At 48.1% G+C, this 23497-nt stretch overlaps 1 protein-coding gene across 4 annotated transcripts in view; it reads left to right on the top strand.

Annotated features, from left to right (window-relative positions):
• The first annotated feature begins 11176 nt into the window (after positions 1 to 11176).
• Positions 11177 to 23497, top strand: part of LOC109561573 (complement C3-like) — a 30155-nt gene continuing 17834 nt past the window's right edge. The window contains exons 1-20 of one of the 4 annotated variants that reach the window (XM_019964122.2): positions 11181 to 11475; positions 11588 to 11795; positions 13708 to 13882; positions 14029 to 14099; positions 14188 to 14276; positions 14360 to 14442; positions 14693 to 14780; positions 15638 to 15740; positions 15880 to 16000; positions 16247 to 16362; positions 17038 to 17178; positions 17270 to 17476; positions 17676 to 17882; positions 18182 to 18343; positions 18610 to 18739; positions 19649 to 19729; positions 21763 to 21960; positions 22117 to 22228; positions 22969 to 23054; positions 23172 to 23311. In XM_019964122.2, the coding sequence (XP_019819681.1) occupies positions 11405 to 11475; positions 11588 to 11795; positions 13708 to 13882; positions 14029 to 14099; positions 14188 to 14276; positions 14360 to 14442; positions 14693 to 14780; positions 15638 to 15740; positions 15880 to 16000; positions 16247 to 16362; positions 17038 to 17178; positions 17270 to 17476; positions 17676 to 17882; positions 18182 to 18343; positions 18610 to 18739; positions 19649 to 19729; positions 21763 to 21960; positions 22117 to 22228; positions 22969 to 23054; positions 23172 to 23311 (2589 nt within the window). In that variant the 5' untranslated portion in view covers positions 11181 to 11404. Of the gene's footprint in view, positions 11476 to 11587; positions 11796 to 11816; positions 12613 to 13707; positions 13883 to 14028; positions 14100 to 14187; positions 14277 to 14359; positions 14443 to 14692; positions 14781 to 15637; positions 15741 to 15879; positions 16363 to 17037; positions 17179 to 17269; positions 17477 to 17675; positions 17883 to 18181; positions 18344 to 18609; positions 18740 to 19648; positions 19730 to 21762; positions 21961 to 22116; positions 22229 to 22968; positions 23055 to 23171; positions 23312 to 23497 lie in introns of those variants that run through there. The other 3 variants (XM_070792784.1, XM_070792786.1, XM_070792787.1) reach the window with 3 other exon arrangements.

The raw sequence follows: 23497 nt of genomic DNA on the forward strand, positions 1-23497 counted from the left end.
GAATGCCAAGCTCCAGGCAAAGTTTTTTAATTAAAGTTTGCTCGGCAGCCTTATGAGATGGAGTCACTCAGAACATCCCCAGTTTCAAGAGACAGGGTTGGGAGGGGTGGGGAGAGGCAGGAATCTAGTCTGGGGCCATCCAACTCGGTCTATGCTGGTCTTTAGAGCCTCTTTCAATAAAAGGGAAACTGAAAGGAGAATCCCGGACCCTCAGAAGAGATCTCTTTGAGTCAGTGCAGGGGTTACTTAATATTTTTTCAAATCAGTTCCTCCTTTCTGCTCCGTCTGTACTGGATTTTTGAAGCAAGGTTGGAATACCTGCAAAAGAATATCTAAAAGTAGATAATGGTGATGGTTGCATAAGCTTATGAATCCACCCAAACCCACAGAATTGTGCACTTAAACAGGGCAATGTTTATGGCATATAAATGCTATCTCAATAAAAAAAAAAATTATTTTGGAGTCTGCAGAGGACAAGGATTCGATCCCTGGTCAGGGAACTAAGATCCCCATCATGCTGCACATGATCCCCACAGGCATGTGGGGTTCAGAGGGTGAAGAATCTCCCTGCAGGAGACCTGGATTCCATCCCTGGGTTGGGAAGATTCCCCTGGAGAAGGGAATGGCTACCCGCTCCAGTATTCTTGCCTGGAGAATCCCATGGATAAAGGAGCCTGACAGGCTATAGCCCATAAGATCGCAAAGAATTGGACATGACTGGACTTAGCAGCAGCAGCAGGACAACTAATACTTCCATTTTCATCCCTGTAATTTAATTTCACGTGACCTGAATACTGATTTTTTAAATTAATTTTTATTGGAATATAGTATTCACCTGTGATGTAGGAGATGCAGGTTTGATTTCTAGGTCTGGAAGATCCCCTGGAGAAAGAAACAGCAACCCACTCCAATATTCTTGCCTGGGAAATCCCATGGACAGAGGAGCCTGGCAGGCTACAGTCCATAGGGTCACACAGAGTCAGATACGACCAAAGAGAATTAGCACGCACAGACAAATAAACATTTAAAATAAAATAAAAAAGAGTAGATGAAAAACACATGTGCAAAAGGTCTTTAACCAGGAGGCTCACCCAAGGATCAGATCAATCAATTTCCTTCACCTCCGGCTTCCAGTTGCGTTGGGTTCTGCCAGTGGGAGGCATCAGCAGGAGGTCAGGGGGTAGGAGGGGAAAGACCAGGGTGTTTGTCCCTTCCGTGCAGAGTCCCTGTGGATTCGAAGCATCTGTCCGTTTCAGGCCCTGACTCCAGTTTCTGAGGACCACACCCTCCTTTTGCCCCTTTCAGCTAAAGATAGTGATGGGACCCCATGGTCGGCAGCAGGAAGGCACTGCATTATCCTCCATTAGGCTCCCGTCCCCTGGCCCTTCCTTTAACCATTGTGCCTGTCCCCATCATTCCCCAAATTACCCACTGTGAGTGTGCTATCTCTTTCCATCTGGACGCTGACTGATGGAACAATACACGCACTTGACAAGGCAGAGGAGCAAAGTGCATACACAGTAGCCTATCGTCAGACTCTACCGTTAGAACGTCATTGATATTGGCTGCCTGCCTCACCCCAAAGGTCTCCTCTGCCCTGAATTTTATGATTTTCCAGTATTTCCTTGCTTTAAAAAAAAAAAAAAAAAACTCTGATTTTTTTTTTTTAGAACTTCCATATTGGTACAGTGATTAAGGATCCACCTTCCAATTCAAGGGACCTATTCAATCCCTGGTTGGGGAACTAAGATCCCACATGCCTTGGAGCAAGCCGCAACCACTGAGCCTGGGCGCTCTGGAGTCCATGCGCCACAACTCAAGAGATGCCTAAGTGCCACCACTGAGACTCAACACAGCATAATTAATTAATATAGAAACCTCCTTTAGAACTCTCCCTAATATTCTGTGATAACCTCTATGGGAAAAGTATCAGGAAAAGAATGGCTATATGTGTATATATAACTGAATCCCTTTGCTGTACACCAGAAAGTAACATAACATTGTAAAGCAACTATACTCCAACACAAAATAAAATCTGTATTTATAAAATGTTTTAAAAACTCCCTTAAGTAAATTATTTTAAAAGACACAGAAGGAAGAGCCATCATACCCAGGATGAGTGAAGCCGAACTTGATTTTTATTTGCAGGTGGGGCGGACAGTATTCCAAACCCCGTTCATATAGATTTTTTTTTTTTTTTTTGGCTGCTCTATGTCTTCATTGCAGCTCACAGGCTTTCTCTAGTTGCAGCGAGCAGGGGTTGCTCTTCATTCTGGTGCGCAAGTGTCTCGTTGCAGTGGCTTTCTTGTTGCAGAGCATGGGCTCTAGGCATGTGGCTTCAGTAGTTGTGGAGCATGGGCTTAGCTGCCCTGCAGCATGTGGGATCTTCCCAGACCTGTGTCCCCTGCATTGGCAGGCGGACTCCTAACCACTGGACCACCAGGGAAGTCTCCATATAGACTCTTGGAACAAGAACACACCAGACCTTCTCTCCCAGCTTCCCTTGCAGCTTGAGGGCAAGCATGTGACCCTGATTCCACTCTGCAGATGCACAGGATTTAGAATGGAGAGCTGCCCACCTGGAGGAATGATCAGGAAGAGGAGGGGGCAGAAGGGATGTAAGCGTGGCATCACCAGTGTTGGCAACAAAAACCAGAGCTGCTGGCTGGTTCCAGGGGATGATTTAAACTGTGGTCTTAGCTGCTGTCCTGCCCTCACTTTGTCCTTTTCCATCTTCCGAGGCTGGTGATCCCATGAACCCCCAGTATCCACCCGAGAAATTCCTCTGAAGCGTAAATCACCCCGAGTCAGTTTCTGTTGCGAATCAGGAAGAATCATCATCAATCCAGATAGCAACTCTACAAACAAATGCAGAGCCTCCCTGGTGACTCAGTGGTAAAGAATCCGCCTGCCAACAGAGGAGACATGAGTTCAATCCCTGGATCCCTGGTCCGGGAAGATCCCACATGCCACAGAGCAACTAAGCCCAGGCACCACAACTACTGAGCCTGTGCTCTAGAGCCCAGGAGCCACCACTACTGAAGCCCTCTTGCCCTAGAGCCTGCAAGTAGAGAAGCCACCACAATGAGAAGCCCAACTAGAGAGTAGCGTGGCAACTAGAGGGTAGCGCCCGGCTTGCTGCAACTAGAGAAAGCCCACCAGCAGCAAAGAAGACCCAGTCAAAAATAAATACATAAATACGTTTACAAAACAATTGCGGTGGGAAGAGAAAGGTTGCTAGGTGAATGCTACCGCTGACCAGCAGAGACTGATCAAAGCTCAGAAGGTGATAATAACCAGCCTACCTTTGACTCTTGATTTCTACACTCACACACCCCCCCATCCTATCTTCCCATCTTAGCCAAAATAAGTCCATCCTAACTGCTCAAGCCAAAAATCTTGGCATTATCTCTACTTTCTTTCACACTTCATATATGGTCTATCAGGAGAGCCTATTCACCTGACCTGCAAAATATACTCAGAACCAAGTACTTCGAAACACCTTTTTGGCCTCCAGCCTAGTCCAACCACCAAGATTTCTCACCTAGAATATTGCCGCAGCCTCCTCCCCTTCTGCATTTTCCTCCCTACAATATATTCTCCAGACAACAGCCCAGAGGACCCTTAAAAATATCTTTCAAATAGTTAAAACATTCACAGTGCTTTTCAAAATCAAAAAATACAAAAGAACATACACAAAAATAAAAAATACATATTAAGAAATATTTTTAAGCCATTCTCTGACCCTCCTCATTACTCAACTACCCAGTTTCTGATTCCCCACCCCTCCCTGTAATAACTTTTATGAGTTATTTATCCAGATTTTCTATCTGAATATACAAGGGAAAAAAATACCTGATGAATGGATAAATGAACTGTGGTATAATCACACAAAGAAATAGTATTCAGCCTTAAAAAGGAAGGAACTTCTCTGGTGGTCCAATGGTTAGGAATCTGCCTTTTAATGCAGGGTACACAGGTTCAAGCCCGTGTCAGGGAACTAAGATTCCACGTGCCACCAGGCAACTAAGCCTGCATGATGCAATTAGAGAAGCCCACGCACTGCAACAAAGACCCAGAGCAAGCAAAATTTTAAAATAAAAGGGAAGGAAATCCTGACCTGTGCTACAACACAAATGAAGCTTGAAGACATTACACAGATGAACCTTGAAGATATTATGCCAAGCAATACAAGCCAGCTGTAAAAGAACAAGTCTATTGCGTGATTCTATTTATATGAGGTACCTAGAATATGTAAATTCATAGACAGGAAGTAAAATAGTGGTTCAAAGAGTCTGGGGAATGGGAATGGGGAGTGAGGGTTTAATGGGGATAGAGTTTCAGTTTGGGAAGGTAAAAAGAGTTCTGGAGATGGCTGGTGGTGGTGGGTCAACAACAATATGAATGCACTTAATGCCTGTGAACTGTACACAAAAAATGGTCAAAATGGTCAATTTTATGTTGTGTGGATTTTACCACAACTTTAAAAATAAGGGGACTTCCCTGGTGGTTCAGTGGTTGGGACTGTGCCCTACCAAGGCAGAGGGGCATGTGTTCCAATCCTGGTCGGGGAACTAAGATTCCACATGCTGCAGGGGTGCAGCCAAAAATAATACAAAAAGATTTTTTTTTAATTTTTTAAAATAAAATGCTCAAATACTGCCTACATTTAAAAAAATATAAAAATAAATGTGTAGCATTTTAGTGGAAAAAATGAATATACACTTTTAAAACTTTTTCACAAAAAGCAACATACTATACACATAAGAGTGAAGAGTGAAGGGATCTTTCCTTGAGTATGTCCTGGGAGCTTTCCCCCCATCAGCCGGAGCAGACTTCCTCATTCTTTGATTCAGCCGTAATATATTCCATTGTGTAGATGGGGGTAATTTATACAACTGGTCCTGGAGTTCATGAAGAATCTTAGGGGTTCTCTGCAACCTTTGGCTATGATAGAAATGGCTGCAATGAATAACCTTGTGTTTATACATCATTTCACACACGTGCAAGCATTTCTATCATGGGATTTCTTGGCCACAGAAGCTAAGCATTTGTAATCTTTATGAACATCATCAAATTCATCTCTACTGGGGAGGACTGAAGTCCACATATTAATATGCTCACTTTTTAACAGCTCAACCATATTGAGCATCATTTTGCCAATCTAACATGTAAAAATTGGTATCTCACATTCCTCTTATTTTAACTTGCATTGCTCTTATTAAGAGCAAGGCCCAGTGTCTTTTAATGCATTAAAGAACCCTTGTGTTTCATTTTTTGTGAACATTCTGACTACACCATTTGCTCAATATTTTTCCTATGGGATTTGCATATTTTATGTAAATATACAAATTTATATTTATATTTTTATCATTAATTCTTAGAAACTCTTTACATATTATAGACATTAAGGGGTCTATAATATGAAGTACAGTTATGTTTTCCCAGGTTTTTTTTAACTTTTCTGTGGTGGCATTTGGCCCTTTTTTTTTTTTTTATGAAGGTGCATTTGTTTATTTATTTATTTTGACTACATTGGGTCTTCCTTGCTGTGCTCGGTCTTCCTCTAGTTGTGGTGAGCACAGGCTACTCTCTAGGTTCAGTGCGTGGGCTTCTCATTGCAGTGGTTTCTCTCATTACAGAGCATCAGCTCCAGGGCACACAGGCTCACTAGCTGTGGCACTTAGACTTACTTGCCCTGTACCGTGGGGAATCTTCTTAGACCAGGGATGGAGCCCATGTCCCCTGCACTGGCAGGCAATTTCCAACCACTGGACCACCAGAGAAGTCCTGGCCTTGTTTTTATGTGGTGGAATTATTCACCTTTCTTCTCCTTGTTACTTTTGAATTTCAAGTCATAGTAACAAAGGGCATCCTCAGACTAATTTGCTAACACAGAAAGAAAATGCCCTTCCCATCTTCAAAATTCTCCACGTTCCATCTCTAACTTAGATTCAGATCCACAATGATGAGGCCTCCTACATGATCTGACCCCTGAATATTCATCTCAAATTATCTCCATCACTCTCACCATTGCTCACTCCAGTCCCGGAACACAGGCCTCCTTGCTGTTTCTTAAACCTCCACACACACTTCCGCCTCAGGGCCTTTGCACTTGCTGTTTCCTCTGCCTAGAACACTTTTCCCAAATTTCCACAAGTCTCCCTCCTTGATCTCATACAGGGACTCAGAGGGGCCCCTCCCTGATCACCACAAGATGGCACAAGCAGATTCATTGTATACCCTGGACCTGCTTTATTTCTCATCACGTGACATATTTGTCTCTTGCCCATCTCCACCCATTAGAACATCGTCTCCACGGGGAGGAGACTGTGTGCTCAGCTGCATCACCGGTACCTATGGCACACGGTTGCTTGTTGTTCAGTCGCTAAGTCGCATCTGACTCTTTGCGACCCCATGGACTGTAGCCCACCGGCTCCTCTGCCCATGGAATTCTCCAGGGAAGAATACTGGAGTGGGTAGCCATTCCCTTCTTCAGGGGATCTTCCCGACCCAGGGATTGAATCCAGGTCTCCTGATTTACAGGCAAATTCTTTACTGTCTGAGCCACCGTGGAAGCCCTGAGATTCTCTGATTTCAGCCTAAATACAACTTCCTCCAGGAAGCCTTCCTTTACTCCTCAGACTAAATGGGTTAGCAGGCTCCTCTGGGCTCTCACATCTGCTTATTTATGAGTAGTTCTCCCTGACCTGGCTGTGAGCTCTTTGGGGACACATATTATTGAAATTCCATGGTGCTTTCAGACCCAGTAATCAACCCCAAATGTGATTGCTAAATTACTCTTTCTCCTCTGTTGGCAATAAGCTTCCCTTGAAAACTCTGACAGCCTTCAGAGACCGCCTTTGACCAGCAGAGAAGGCATGAGATTCCCGTAGGGAACAGGAAGCAAAGCCAGTTCTAGAAGCTCTGAGGAAGCCAAGAAATGGCCCAAGGAGCCTGGGCTAGGACTGGAAGTGACTAAACTGGCCACATCCCGGCCATGCCTTCCACACTAAGAAGCTCCTGACTCCCCCTACCTGAGCAATCAACCGTACCTCTCTGAGCGTCTGTTTCCTTATCTGTAGAATGGAGCAGTTGGTGGAAAGTCCCACCAAGCGCAGGGATTCGTAGGTGTACTACAAATGACAACTATCCGTTGTTATGCTGTTATGGGTGTTATTCCCTGTCTCCTGGGTCCTTCCCGGCCTTTCCCGGGAAGCCTCGGGCTGGAAGCCCAGGCGGAGGGGGACGAAAACAGAGGCCACAAATCCGTGCAAAGCCGCCCCTCCCGCGCCGGCCTCCTTTCTGCAAGCCCGGTGTCCCAGGGAGGGAGGGGGAAGGAGGGCGGAATCAGCGGCGGCAGCAGCAGCTGCTCTGGGCTGGCCGCCAAAGTCCCCTCCCTCCGCCACTGACATTCCTGCGGGAGGAGGCCGAGCGCTGCTCAGCGTCTGGCCGGAGGTTCGCTGGCGCCCTCTCGTGGCCAAGTCCAAGAGGTTGGACTTGATCACTGGTGGCTGCCGAAGACTTGGGTGGAACCCATGGCTGCTCTCCCCAGTTCCTACCCTTCTTGGGCTCCCTCTTTGTTTCGTTTTTTAATCGAAGGAGAGCTGATTTACAGTGTTATGTTAGTTTCTGGTGTATAGCAAGGTGACTGAGCCATAGGCTTCTCTGGTGGCTCAAATGGTAGAGAAGCTGCCTGTAATGCTGGAGACCGGGGTTCTATCCCTGGGTCGGGAAGATCCCCTTGGGGAGGAAATGACAACCCCATCCAGTATTCTTGCCTGGAGAATCTCATGGACAGAGGAGCCTGGCGGGCTACAGTCCATGGAGTCGCCAAGAGTCCGGCACCCACTGAGAGACTACCGCTTTCACTTTCATATATATATATAAGTATATTCTTTCTCATATTCTTTTTCATTATTTCTAAGTCTTTATTGAATATGTTACAATAGTGCTTTCTATTTTGTTGAATTTTGGCCCCCAGGCATGTGAGGTCTCCTTGACCAGGAAAGTGAAAGAAAATTAAAGTCACTTTGTCGTGTCCAACTCTGTGCCACTCCATGGACTATACAGTCCATGGAATTCTCCTGGCCAGAATACTGGAGTGGGTAAGCCTTTCCCTTCTCCTCGACCAGGGATGGAACCCAAACCCCCTGAATTGGAAAGCAAAGTCTTACCAATAGACCAACAGGGAAGTCCTCTCCATTATGATTTATTACAGTATACTGACGGTAGTTCCCTATGCTATACAACAGGACCTCATTGTTTATCCATTTTTTTGATATATATATATATATATAGTTGTTTGCATCTGCTAATTTGGGCTCCCTCTTAAGTCCAGATTCCAAGGCTCAGTTCCATCTGTTAACTTTCTGTGTGACCCTGAGTGAGTCACTTAACCTCTCTGTGCTTAAGTTTCCTAGCTGTACAGTTTGGGGCAGGAGACTTCACTTTGAGTTTTTTTCCCCTGCAAAATGGGCCAATGATGGATCTTTAGATTGCTGAGAGGATTCAGAGAGTCCAGGTGAATGTGGCTATGGTAAATATCCACTCCAGGAGGGTGGTGGTTTCCATTCTGTTCACTGCTATGTCCCCAGCACCTACAGCAAGGCTGGGCATGCAGTAGGTGCTCAAATTTATTTCAATTAGTGAGCAAACACTTATCATTTTTCTTTTGGGGTACCTGGATTGGGGTGGGATGGAGGGGTCAGGTGGATGAGATATGAACTCCTGTTATCACTCATTCAGTCAGCACCCATTCTTACCCCCATCCATTAGTTCATTGGGTGGCAAGGCTATATCTCAAAGGATCCCCACCCGAGTAGTCTAAGTGCTTCCTGCCTCCTCTGCTGCTCACTGGCACCCTAGGGCAGTTTTTCTTTCCTGGACCCACTTCCAAATCAAAATACTGATAGAAACTCAAGAGACTGCTGCAGGCCTGAGTGTGCTGCAGAGAGGCTTGGAGGCACCTACCTAGCAAAGATTCCCACTCAGGAGACAGAGGCATTGGCATGGAGGAAGGAGCCCAGACTGGAGAGAAAGATGAGATTATATAAGTCTCAGCAGCCACTCACCATTGGGTATCCTCCATTCTGGACATGTGGGGGCCCCTGGGATGGGTGGGGGAGATGTGAGCACCTGGTGTAGGGATGAAGATGTGAAGTGGGAGAGCTCACTCCAGCCAAGGGAGAGCTGAACAAGACCAACGGAGGTTCCCTGAGATCCTGGGACAGCGGTAGAACATGCCACCCCAAATGGACACCAGTGTTCTAGAATCTTCTAAATTAGGTCTCACCTGCATCCCCGATCCAGGCCGTAATTCCATTCTGTTGGTTCTTTGTTTCATAAGAGACTGTTTACCATAGATTTTGGTAAGGGCATTACCCAACCCGCAGGGCTCACGTGCCTGATGTGGGGGGAAGTTGCCCACCATCTCTGGGCCTCAGTTTCCTCATCCACACAATGGGTGGTAATTCTTACTTCAGCATGACTCTGAGACTTCCGCGAGTGTACATCTGGCACGTAGTAGGTGCACAAGAAGTGCCTGAGGAATAAATGACTATCTTCTTTGTGTCTGACACACTCAGTTTCCCAGCTCTCTACAAAGGTAGAATCCACAGAGTTGGTACACAGGGAACCAAGGTCATGGGAAGCTATGAAATCTAAGGAGAAAATAAGTTCTCAGAAAAGTATCCAGTCCATGAAAGCAGAGACTTTTTCTATTATGGTCACTGCTGTGTCCCCAGCATGCTAAGTAGGGCCAAGCTTGTAGTAAATATTTGGTGAATCTTTGTAGCATAAATGTATATTATCATTGTTTGGGGAGGTCTGGGTCCCTCCTAGGCAAGACTCCCCAAGCTAGCAGTGTTGACCTCATCGAAGAAGGAGACCTATTTTTATTTATTTATACATCGATCTCTTCATCTTTGGTTGCATTGGGTCTTCACTGCTGCAGGCGGGCTTTCTCTAGTTGAAGTGTGTGGGGGCTACTCTTCAGGTGTGGTGCGTGGGCTTCTCATTGCAGTGATGTCTTGTTGCAGAGCACAGGCTCCAGGGTGCGCGGGCTTCAGTACTTGAGGATTCTGGGCTCAGTAGTCGTGGCTCGCAGGCTTTGTTGCTCCGTGACATGGGGAATCTTCCAGGACCAGGGTTTGAACCTGTGTCCCCTGTATTTGCAGGCAATTCTTACTTATCTACTCTTCCACCAGGGAAGTCCAAATAGAGCATATTAGACAGCCAGTGAGAATGATTTCAGGTCAGAGGAAGGCTTCTTCCAGGAATGCTTCAATCAGGATGTGTTTTCCTCCATGGTTTCATGGCAACCCACTCCAGTATTCTTGCCTGAAGAATTTCATGGACAGCAGAACCTGGTGGGCTACAGTCCACGGGGTCACAAAGAGTCGGACACAACTGAGTGACCAACACTTTCACTTTAACTATAATAGCGTATAATTTGCCATCTGGAAAAAGAACCCAGAGAGACTGGTGTGATTTTGGAATAATGGACAGTGGGCGATTTACCAAGTGTAACTGTCTCCTGCTTCCCCGATGGCTCAGATGGTAAAGAATCTGCCTGCAGTGCATGAGACCCGGGTTTAATCCTTGGATCAGGAAGATCCCCTGGAGAAGGGAATGGCAACCCACTCCAGTATTCTTGCCTGGAGAATCCCATGGACAGAGGACACTGGTGGGCTACAGTCCATGGGGGTCACACAGAGTCGGACACGACTGAGCGACTAACACACACAATCGTCTCCTGCAAGGAAGGAGAAAAGCCATGAGGTTCATGCTGAGTGAAAGTCACTCAGTCGCTCAGAAGCCCAGTAAGAGGATTTGACCTGTGCATTTTCCAGAAGCTTCCACTACAGTGGGTCCCAGGGCCAGATGGCTAAATGCCTCATACAGCTGATCACACCTGTGATTGGGAAATAAAAACATAATGCCTGCATTGCCCTTGTTAGAGCAGCTACCCCAGAAATTCTTGCCAATTTCACAAGGGCAGAGGTGGGAACATCCTGTCTCCTCCTACCCCTACCACCCAATCCCAACTATGTCCCGAGTGTGTGCTGCGCCTAGCGGTCACCTGGCCTGGGAAGTGACCTCCTTCCTGCTGTGGGAGCAGAGGGCTTCAGGATGATACCCAGTGGCTGATGGGAAAGACAGCTCTCCCTACGCTCTGGCCCCCAAGGTGGGGGTGGGGCTGGAGTAGTCTCAGTGCAACTTTCCCTGACCCCGGACCCTGCAGAGCACTGGTTGAGAAGGGCAGAGCAGCCCCTCATCTTTCACTGGATTTATGGGAAGTTCCTCCCCTTGTTCGTTTAGATATTAACTCAACCAGGACAAGCCAAGGCAAACAGACCAGCGCTGAGGTGGACAAGAGGACAAGCATCTTCCACCCACCGCCATGGACGTGCCCTGGGGCCTGGGGTTGCTGCTTCTCCTCCTGGGGATCCCCATTGCCCAGGCTGAGCCGCTGTGAGTCAGAACTGAGGGGACCCGGCCGCTGGCATGATTCCTTGCATTTGACCCCAGTCCATTGCTTCCCCCACTTGAATCCTCCCATCCCCCCGTATATGTTCACTGGCAGGTACATCCTGGTGACCCCCCGGGTCCTGCGGATCGGCAGCCCAGAGACCATCCATGTGGAGGCTCATTCTGACTCCAGTGAGCCCCTCAGCCATCCCCTTGAGGTGAATCTCAGCGTGTGGGATTTCCCCATGAAGAATACTCGGGTGGCCAGGAGAGAGCTCGTTCTCTCAAAGGAAAACCACTTTATGGACCAAGCATCAGTGACGGTGGGTGACAGGCCAAGTTGAGTGGGCTGGATATACTTACTGCTCCTCTTATGTCCTATTTTTTGTTTAACTTATTGAAGTATAGTTCATTTACAACGTTGTGTTAATTACTGCTGTACAGCAATAGGCTTCCCTGGTGGCTCAATGGTATAAAGTATCCACCAGCAGTGCAGGAGACTGGGATTCAACCCCTGGGCCAGGAAGATCCCCTGGAGAAGGGAATGGCTACCCACTCCAGTATTCTTGCCTGGAGAATTCCATGCATCAAGGAGCCTGGCAGGCTATAGTCCATAGGGTGGCAAAGAGTCACACACAACTGAGCGACTAACACTTTCTTTTTTTTTTTTTTCCAGAAAATCTCAGAGTAATCAAGTGAAAGGTTAAAGGTGGGAAGGAGAAGATGGCTTTGTTTCAGGGTGAACAGTCTGAGCAAAGACCTGGAAGGGAGATGCAGCATGGTGGCTTGGGAAGCAGAAAAAGATTTTAAAATCTTTCTTATTAGGCCTCAGCTCAGTTGGTAAAGAATCAGCCTGCAATGCAGGAGACCCCAGTTTGATTCCTGGGTCGGAAAGATCCACTGGAGAAGGGATAGGCTATCCACTCCAGTATTCTTGGGTTTTCCTGGTGGCTCAGATGGTAAAGAATCCACCTGCAAGGCAGGAGACCTAGATTTGATCCCTGGGTTGGGAAGATCCCCTGGAGAAGGGAATGGGTACCCACTCCAGTATTCTGCCTGAAGAATTCCATGGACAGAAGAGGCTGGCAGGCTATAGTTCATGGGGCCACAAAGAGACACAACTGAGTGACTTCCACTTTCGTACGTTCTTTTTCATATTCTATTCTATTATGGTTTATCACAGGATTTTAAATAGAGTTCCCTGTGCTCTACAGTAGGACCTTGTGGTTTATCCATTCTATATATACCGGTTGGCATGCTCTATCCATTTAGAAATTCAAAGTCCCCTAAGTCTGGGCTCCAAGAAAGGCCTTGATTAGCCCACATGACACCTCTGTGCAAATCTAAAAAGAAATGATACCAATCAACTTACAAAACAGAAAGAGACTCACAGTATTGAGGAACGAACTTATTCTTGCCATGGGGGAAGGGTGTGGGGGAGAGATATTTAGGGAGTTTGGGATGGACATGTACACACTGCTGTGTTTAAAACGGGTAACCAACAAGGACCTGGGAGCTCTGTTCAATGTTATATGGCAGCCTGCATGGGAGGGGAGTTTATGGGAGGAGAGTTTGAGGAAGAATGCATTCATGTATATGCATGGCTGAGTCCCTTCACGGTTCACTTGAAACTATCAACAACATTGTTAATCGACTATGCTGCTGCCGCTGCTGCTAAGTCGCGTCAGTCGTGTCCGACTCTGTGCGACCCCAGAGACGGCAGCCCACCAGGCTCCCCCGTCCCTGGGATTCTCCAGGCAAGAACACTGGAGTGGGTTGCCATTTCCTTCTCCAATGCATGAAAGTGAAAAGTGAAAGTGAAGTCGCTCAGTCGTGTCCGACTCTTAGCGACCCCATAGACTGCAGCCCACCAGGCTCCTCCATCCATGGGATTTTCCAGGCAAGAGTACTGGAGTGGGGTGCCATTGCCTTCTCCGTAATCGGCTATACCCCAACACAAAATAAAAAGTTTAAAATAAAGTAAATCATAGCTTGAGATTTGAAAGAATAAAAGGCGCCCTCTGCTGGTGACTTGGGAAACAGTCTAAACGGGATTGCATCCGCGCCGGATGCACTAGCTCGGCAGCAACCTGGGCATTGCACGCTGGAACCTTGCCCCCAACGGCAGAACCAGAGAGCTCCCATTCAATTGCTTCTCCAACACCTGGTCCAGGGCTTTGCCCGCAAGGATGGAGACCCCAGCAGACCCTGAGGAGTGTGGGCATCTCTCCCCAGATTCCCGAGGACCTGGTCTACCCCCCAAAACCCGGGATGCAGTATGTCATCATCGAGGCAAACTGGGCGCCCACCTCAGTTTCCTCATCCATGAATAAGCTGGTGTTGGTGGCTCCCCACGCTGGATACATCTTCATCCAGACGGACAAGACCATCTACACTCCCGAGCAATCAGGTGCAGCCCCCCTGGGCCCCATGTTCCACTTCCCAAGGTGTCCTTCTGTCCAAGGCCCCCCTCCCTCACCGCCCAAGATCCTCATGACGATACCCACCCCCTCTCCAAACCCTAGCCCACGCTCAGAATCTTCCCTCCTTCTCTAGTTCAATACCGGGTGTACACCGTGAACCACAGGATGGATCCTGTGTCCAGGACTTTCACTCTGGACATCAAGGTGACCTCTCCTGAGGGGACGGTGGACCCCAGGTTCTATCACGTGCTGGAAGGCTGGGGCATGAACCGCCTGCTTTCCATTCCTGCAGAACCCGGAGGGGATTGCTGTGATCAGCAAGGATCTCCTGCCGGATAATGGTGTCTACATAGATTCCTTCACCCTCCCAGAGCGTATCAGGTACCCTGCCAGGAGCTCTAGAGATGGAGTGGGGGCAGGTCTTCCTTCTCAGGCTCCAACTCTCCTAACTCTTTGTGCCTCAGTATTGGGACCTGGACCATTGAAGCCAGTTACCAAACGGCTCCCAAGCAGAAGTTCAAGACAGGCTTTGAAGTGAAGGAGTACGGTGAGAAGGGTGTGCCGGGGAGGACAAGGTGGGTCTCCACAAGGAGTGGAGCCGGAAATGCAAAGAAGGTCTCATGGTGCATGTTCCATGTGCCAGGGCCTGAGCTGGGGGCTGGTGAACAGGACCATGTGTCCAGCCCACCAGGGCTGCCAGAAGCATTGAGGAAGGAGCAAGTGGGGCGGGGAAGGGATGGGAGTGGGGCAGGCACAGTGAAATGCTGAGGGTAAGTAACTCTCTTTACTCCACCCAGTGCTCCCATCTTTTGAGGTCCAGCTGACACCCAACAAGACTTTCTTCTACCTCAGGGATGAGGTTCTGGGTGTGAATATCCAGGCCCGGTGAGTCCCTTTACCCCTAGCCTGGCCAGAGGACCAGGGAGGCCAAGAAGCTGAATGGGCAGAGAAATGAGCCCTTCTGTAGCTCTTAGGGTATAAGAGAGACACTCTGCCACCCATGAGACATTCTTGTCCTGTGAGGTTGTGCACATCACCCCCTAGGTCTCCAGGGTTGCACAAGCCACCTTGTCTTCATAACGGAGTTACACCATATCTCACGGTTCGGACCGTCTCTGAAGATCCATGAGGTCTCATAGGCACCTTTGCCATCTCCTGAGATTGTCCAGGTCATTTCTGGAGCTCAACGAAGCTGCAAATGCTACATTCGCTGCCTTTTGGAATTTTACAGACCATCTCCACAGCTCTATAAGGCTGTACAGGCCATGTTGTCTGCCTAGGGTTGTAGTGGCCATGTCTGTCACTTCTTGACATTATATAGACCACTTCTTCAACTCTATCATCCTACACAGGTCTCGTAGACTGCCTGATGAGGCTTCACAGGCTGCCTTTGCCACCCCAGGGTTGTTCAGACTTCCCTGTGGCTCCATATGGCTGTGCAGCCTACCTCTACCATCCTGGGAGGTTGCATAGGCCACATCTGCAACCCAACAAGACTTCATGGGGTTCTTTTGTCACCTCCCAGGCTTGTGTTGGTCAGTAATGGAATCATCTTAGTCACCAGGGGCCCCCTCTGCCCTTCCCAAGTGTTACAGCCTTTCCTCCAGCTCCATGAGGTCCTACAGGCTGTGTCTGCAGACACATGAGGTCGTGTCTGCGGGCAAACACATGAGGTCGTGTCTGCAGACTCATGAGGTTGTGAGGGTGCTTCAGAGCTAGTGAGATGGATATCTATCCTCCAGGTATATATTCAACAAGCCAGTGGATGGACATGCTCTGGCCATCTTCGGGGTGAAGCAGGACTCCCGTCGGATCCCCATCCAAAGCTCCCTGCAGAGGGTGGAGGTGATTGAGACTTACCCCTCTGCTATCTGTCCTCCCCCACCTCCTCTCCCCTCTTTCCCCTTCTCCCACCTCCCTTCCTTTGACTATCCCCTACTTCCCAAGAAACCATCTCCTCTCCTCTCTCCTACTCTGAGAGCAGATCTCTCAAGGCCATGGCCACATCTCCCTCCAGAAGGACACACTGATGGCTGCCTTCCAAGGCTCAGAAGAGGACTTCATTGGGGCCTCAATCTTTGTCAACGTCACTGTCTTCTCCTCAGGTGCCATCCTCACCTGGGCCCCCTGGCTAAGCTCACGACCCTGTGTCCTTTTCCAACCCAGGCACTCCACCTATGTGACCTCAGGCCAGCTCCTTAGCAGAGAAATTGGGAAATTGGGAGGAGTCAAAATTGTGTTACCATCTTATCTTGCCTTCACCAAGTGGTGCCTTCCGTACCAGCAGCCCTGCTTCTTCCCCAAGAAACTTAACATCTGCTGCAGATTTCATGGTCCCCATGTCTCTCCAGGGGGTGAGATGGTCCAGACCGAGATCTCTGGGGTGAAGATTGTTCGGAGCCCATACAACATCAAGTTCATCAAGACACCCCAGTATTTCAAGCCGGGGATGCCATTCAGCTTTAGGGTCAGAGTCTGGGTTTACTCCACTCAGGGACTCAGGGCCCCCCTTCCCTGAAACAGACCTTCCCAGGAGACAAAATCCCACACTGGATTCACCTGCCTCCCAGAAATTCATTTGTCTAAGAATTGAGTCCATCATGTCTCCAGACCTATCCCAGGGTTCCTTCAAGTCGTAACTCAAATCCCCCCAAAGCACAGAGATGGCTCCAGAATTTCTCCAAAGATGGAGGGGGGATGGTTACAGACCACAGTCAGGCTAGAAGGTGGTGCTTAGACATTTATCTTGAGACTGCATTTGCACAGAAAGTGTGCTATTTTTGTATACATTCTTTTGGGATGATTTTGAGATGTCTGGTGGGCATTATAAAAGCTGGTGACAATCCTACTCCAAGCTTTCCCCAAGCCCTGCATGACTCCTCCTATGCTTTTCACCCTCAATCCCCCCCACCCCTACCCACCTGGCACACAAACCCCAGGGCTGCCACATCTGGCTTTACTCTGCAAAACTTTAAGGGGCGCCATTCATTGGCACTAAATGAGTGGTGCTCCTGGTGTCGTTCAGTGCACAACTTGTACAGCTGTACAAAGCAGTCTTATCCAGGCTGCCTTCACAGTTCCCACCTCTTACCTAAGGCCACCCTCAGGCCTGTCCTTGATCTCACACCAGATTCCACCCCAGGTCTTCGTCTCAAATCCTGATGGGTCCCCAGCTTCCAAAGTCCTCGTCAGCTGCACAAATGTGAAAGTACACACCACACCACGTGGTGAGGCTACTCTGGTCATCAACACAGAAGCAAATCTGAAGGAGCTCACTATCCAGGTACCAAACTTACAGGGAAGGGATAGTGGGGCTGGGATTTTGTAAGCTAGAAGAGTTATTGAGGGGTTTACTTGTCCATCACTCTCCCGAGGTGAAAACTGAGGCACCAATCCAGCCAGAGGAGCAGGCTTCAGCCAGTATGACAGCTCGGCCTTACTCAACTCAAGATGAGTCAGGGAACTTCCTGCACATTGATGTGAAGGCATTGAGCACAGAAGTTGGCAGCAACCTCCAACTGAACCTCAACACAAATCGAGATTCTTCTGTCAGTAACAAGATCACTCGCTTCACCATCCTGGTGAGGGGCTGGACTTGCACTGAGGAATTCTTTCTCTGGTACAACCCTGGCAAGCTGAGTTGGTGGGAACCATGTGGGATGGACTCAGACCTAAGGGTGGGCTGAAGCAAAGGGACTATGGGCCTCCTTTTTGGGCTGGGATGGCCTTGGGGAAGGGCTGGTCCTGTCCTTCTCATCCTTAGTCTCCCTTGTCTCCAAGGTCTTGAGTAAGGGTCAGATTGTGCATGCCAAAGAATTAAAAAATCATGGGAGTGTCTTCGCATCCACCATTATTGATGTGACTTCCAAGATGCTGCCCTCCTTCCGCATTCTGGCCTTTTATTTACTGCCCAAGGGGACAGGACAGGACCCTGAACTGGTGGCTGATTCCATTTTGATTGATGTGAATGACAAATGCCAGGAGAAGGTGAGCCTAACTCCTTATAGTTGTACACCACCATCATAATTCTTGGGAGATAGTCTGTACAAATTTAAGGGCTCTCAGCCTGGGGGCAAGGGAGAGGAAGAGGAAGTGATGTGGCATTAAAAGCTCAACCTCAGAGGTGAAGAAGATGCAAGTAAGTGTGCAGAGTTGAGACTGGCCTGGTGGAGTTCCCAGATGCACCATCGGAGCTGCAGGGAGCATGGACTTGAAAGTGGACTTCAGGAAACCCCTTGGTGACCTATGAGCCTCTTTTCCTCACATCTCTCTTTTTCCTTGTTTAGTTGAAGATTGGCTTGCAGAACGAAGCATATGTCCAGCCTATACAACCAAGCAGCTTGGTGGCATTGAAGGTTACAGGTGATGCAGAAGCCACAGTGGGGCTAGCAGCTGTGGACAAGGCTGTCCATATCTTGAACAGCAAGCACAAGTTCACACAGAAGAAGGTAAGAGCACGTGGGCTTTGAGCCAAAAGATTTCCTGGAGATTCTAGCTGGAGCCTCAGTTTCTTCACCTATTAAATGGGTAATATTGGTGATTGCAAAGATTCAAGGAGCCTGTGGATGGCATAGAAGTTGGCAGGTGGTAAGAGCTCAATAAATTGATGATGGTATGAAAATTATTATTTGAACCAGCAATTACAGTGTACCATTGCACCTTCCCTGGAGGGGTAATACAAGCTCCAAATCCAGGGTCCTCTCTTGACCCTCAGATCTGGGATACGGTAGAGGAACATGACATTGGCTGCACAGCAGGCAGTGGGAAAGACAGACTTGCCGTGTTCAAGGATGCTGGATTGGACATGAAGATGAGCACAGGGATGGACACTTTGGCGAGCACAGGTACAGATTGGGGACAGGAGGAGGGTAGAGGAAGGGAAAGTGCTATCCAGTGGTTAGGCACATGGACTTTGGTGTGAAACAGATGAGCTAAAATCTAGGATGCTGCCACTTACCATAGGTCAGTCATATTTCCTCTCTGATTCTCAATTTATCTGACCATAAAATATGCATAGTAATATGTATATGTATAGAAGTAACTCACTGTGTGCTAATTAAGATGCAGTTTTAGCCATGTGTATCAGAGATACAAATTAACATTGTCTTAAACAAGGGAGACGTTTATTTCTTGCTCAATAACAGGCCAGAGATTATTTTGGGACTCAGGCTCCTTCAAGCTTATTGCTCTGTTGTATCCCAAGATGGAGGCTTATTAGGACCTCCTGCCAGGCACCAGGACAAAGGGACTTGAGAAGAAGACACTTCTCTCTCATCTTATTGGCCAAAATTCAGTCACACAGCCCATCTAGATGCAAGGGAGGCTGGGAAATGTAGTATTCATTTCTGAGTGATACATTAAAGATGGAGGCTTAAATGCCACAAGCCACAGGGGAGAATGGATATATGGAGACAACTAGGCATATCTTCTTTCAGCTATAAACCGTGAAAACAATAATGATTTTTATTTACTGCAAGCTGGAGCCTGCACTAAGTACTTTTATATGCATGATCTCACAGATAGAACTATGATTATTCCATTTTACGCAGCTGAAGAAATTGAAACCCAGAGAGGTTAAGTGACTTGCTGAAGACTGCACAGCTTTTAAGTGTCAAAACTTGAATGTGAAGAGGCTATGAGATAAAATGAGGTGATGCATATGAAGCACTGGGTAGGCAGTAAGCACCCAGTAAGTATCAAGAATGTGGATAACAATCTTGACTTATCCTCTCATTCTTCCCTCTGACTCCCAGACTGGCACTGCCCACCAAGCCCCTCTCCCAGCCATCGCCGCCGCCGCTCCTTGAAGAGGTTGGAGACCAAGAGGAAAGCAGGTTAGTACTAAAGCTGGATGTGGCCCTCTTGGCTCCCTGCTGCTGCTGCTGCTGCTGCTGCTGCTGCTGCTGCTAAGTTGCTTCAGTCGTGTCCGACTCTGTGCGACCCCAAAGACAGCAGCCTACCAGGCTCCACCGTCCCTGGGGTTCTCCAGGCAAGAACACTGGAGTGGGTTGCCATTTCCTTCTCCAATGCATGAAAGTGAAAAGTGAAAGTGAAGTCACTCAGTCGTGTCCGACTCTTCACGACCCCATGGGCTGCAGCCTACCAGGCTCCTCTGTCCATGGGAGTTTCCAGACAAGAGTACTGGAGTGGGTTGCCATTGCCCTACCAGGGCTTAGAACAGAAAACTGAAACCACTCTAGATACTCCAGTGAGGAGAGGAGTGACTTAATGATGGAAGTTTAGTGCTTTGAAATTCATTAGCTGAGCTTTGGAAATGAAGTTGGAAAGGTGTTTGCTGGGACTCAAGGTCATGCCACTGGAGATCTTGCAATGCACAAAATCTCAGGAAATTGCTGTCAATATCCCTTGGGAAGCTGATGGGTCAATAATGAAACACAGAATTATGCCTGCTACAGAAACAGATGGTAGCCCACCTATCAACTACCACTGATGGTAGGGAAAATGGTCCCCACCTCTCTTCCACCTTCCAAATCCTATACAAGAGCGTCTGAAAAGTGAAAGTGAAATGGAATTCTCCAGGCAAGAATACTGGAGTGAGTAGCCATTACCTTCTCCAGGGGATCTTCCCAACTCAGAGATCAAACCCCGGTCTCCAGCACTGCAGGCAGATCTTTTACCATCTGAGCCACCAGGAAAGCCCACACAGGAGTTTCTAGATGGCAGGATCTCGTTCCATCCAGCACCCTAGCAGCAAGGGAGTCTGGAAATGTAGTTTTTAGATGTCTAGAATCTGTGATACTGAAAGGGGAAAAGGATAACATGTAGACGAAGACCAGGGTGTGGTGAATCAAGAAGTCTAGAGCTGAAGGAAGATGGGAGGTAAAACTAGGTGTTTTTAGAAGATGGATTCTATGAATATTAGACTTTTCAGTCTCTTTGAGCAGTGCTAATTACTTTGTGGGTTTAAATAAAGGGGAAATAAGTGAAGTCTAATAAAAATTTAGGTAAAACGCTGTCTAATTTCAATATCAAAAATTCTGCTAACCTTCATGGAAAAGTACATATTATAAACTGTTGTTATATTTATGATAACAATCAGTCATATTACTTAACTATAGATGTGCTAATCACGTTATATGGTAGATGGCAAGATTTTTAAACTGCTGTAATATTTTAATCTTTAAGTGCACTCCTTCAGTTGGCTAATTTAGAAGCCTTTCAACTTGGCATCATACTCTACAGCAAGTTTTGTGTTTTCATTTTTTAAAAATACACAGTAGAACCAAGAGTCAAAATTGCATCTTTTTAAGGCTTATTTATTTACTTTTGGTTGTGCTGGGTCTTCGTTACTGCAGGCAGCTTTCTCTAGTTGCAGAGAGCAGGGGCCAAGCTCTAGTTGCCATGCGCAGGCTTCTCACTGAGGTGGCTTCTCTTGTTGCGGAGCACAAGCTCCGGGGCACAGGCCTAGCAGTTGTGGTGCACGGTCTTAGTTGCCCTGTGGCTTGTGAAATCTTCCCAGATCAGGGATCAAACCTGTGTCCCCTGCACTGACGGGCAGATTCCTAGTCACTGCACCACCAGGGGAGTCCCAAAATTACATCTTTAATAAATAAACATGGCATTGCCAATCCCCGTCCAAAAGCAAGGAGGAAGAGCAATGCTTCTGAGCTCTGTGACCCTAGGCCAGTGAATTGATCTCTCTGTGCTCAACTTCCTCATTAGAACACATCACAAGGGAAGGGTTCAATGTGAAGCTTCAGGGGAAAGATATAGCAAAGCTCTAGGGACAGCATTTCCAGAGATGTGGCTAAACAGAGGTCGAGTGTCATGGTGCTTAGGTGGATGGGTCCCTGCTTCCTCAGGTCCCTCCCAGCCCTTCCTCTGTCCCTCTAACTCTGGCCTGCAGTGAACAAGTTCAAGACAGAGCTGGAGCAGAAGTGCTGTGAGGCTGGGCTCCGGGAGAACCCAGTGGGGCTGTCATGTAAGGAGAGGATCCAGCATGTCCGCCATGGACCAGTCTGCATCACTGCCTTCCTGAGCTGCTGCCAGCTGTCTGAGACCCTGACTCGGGAGGCCCGAGAGGAGCAGCTGCTTCTGGGGACAAGTGAGGGGGCCATGGCAGGAGGCACAGGGTTGGGAGGGCTCCACTGAGGGGGTGTGGAGTGCGATGGAGGGTTGGAGTGGGAGGACCCCACTGAAGGGTCTGCTGGGTCATGGGAGATGTGCAGAGGAGACCCTGCCCGGCATCTGCCCCCTGCAGCGGATGAAGATGATGATTTAGATGACTTCTTCCTGGAGGACGAGCCTGTCCGGAGCGTGTTCCCTGAAAGTTGGTTCTGGAAGACCATTACTCTGCCAAAAACCACACAAGGGTAGGATTATGACCCTCATATCAGCCTCTGGTCCCTGGCCCTTCCATGCATTATCAGGGGATGTGGAGTCTTCCCAGACCAGGGATCGAACCTGTATCCCCTGCTTAGGCAGGCAGATTCCTAACCACTGCACTACCAGGGAAGTCCCAAGATTGCGTCTTTAATAAGTAAACATGGCATTGCCCATCGCTCTCCGAAAGAAAGGAGGAAGAGAAACAGAAGCAGCAGCAGCAGCATAAATTCCACTCCCAGCTCTGCCGCTCGTGAGCTGTGTGACCCTGGGCCAGTGTATTGACCTCTTTGTAGCTCAACTTCTCTGCAAGTTGAATGCTTCTAAATTAGCTAACTGAAGGAATGCACTTAAAGATTAAAAAATATAACAATTTAACCATCTTATTGTCTACCACATAACGTGATTAGAACAGCTATAGGTCAGTAATATAATTTGATTGTTGCCGTAAATGAAACTGTTCATATTATGTACTTTTTTCAGGGCCAATGCTCCCGGGGTGATACTGAGCTCTCAGAATCGTCCCATGCCTTCCTGGATGGGGATAAAGATCCCAGTGGGTTCCCCTCCCAAATCATGGCCCTCTAAGGAAAATGTCTCTAATTGGGTGACTCACTGACCCGTCCATAGTGATGTTAAGCCCAAGACAGTGACCCTCAAATCAGAGGCTCTGTCTAGGCAGCACAGACTCATCATGTCCCTTCCATCCACCCCCTGGGGCTTCCTGCAGCATCTCCCACTACACCACCCACGTGACCATGCCTGATTCCATCACCACATGGCAGTTCGTGGCTGTCAGCATCAAGACTGGACAAGGTGACCCCACAAGCCCAGTGCTGAGGAAACAGGAGAACAATGGCCCTGACCAGCCCCCCACCCCCACTCCCAGGACAGTAGGCCTTTGCTTGACCGCGAGTGCTCTCCTGGTTCTAGGTCTTTGCGTCTCAGATCCCTTTGAGCTGACAGTTATGAAACCCTTCTTTGTGGATCTTAAGTTGCCCTTCTCCGTGATCAGGAACGAGCAAGTCCAGATCCAAGCTGTGCTGTACAATTTCTTGCAGCAGTCAGTCAAGGTGAAGCCCCCAGACTTCCCCCTGTCCCTTCAAACATATCTGTTGGTGTGTTTTATGAAAAGGGATGGAGTGTGTCCATTTACCGAAGGGGCCACTGAAGTGGCAGCCTTTTTGCGAAAGCATCTAAGACATTTTCTCATTTAAGCCTCACAATAACCCCAGGAGATGGATGCTCTGGCCATTCTC

This window comes from Bos indicus, chromosome 7 (genome assembly GCF_029378745.1).
Source record: "Bos indicus isolate NIAB-ARS_2022 breed Sahiwal x Tharparkar chromosome 7, NIAB-ARS_B.indTharparkar_mat_pri_1.0, whole genome shotgun sequence".
In the NCBI taxonomy this organism is placed as follows: domain Eukaryota; kingdom Metazoa; phylum Chordata; class Mammalia; order Artiodactyla; family Bovidae; genus Bos; species Bos indicus.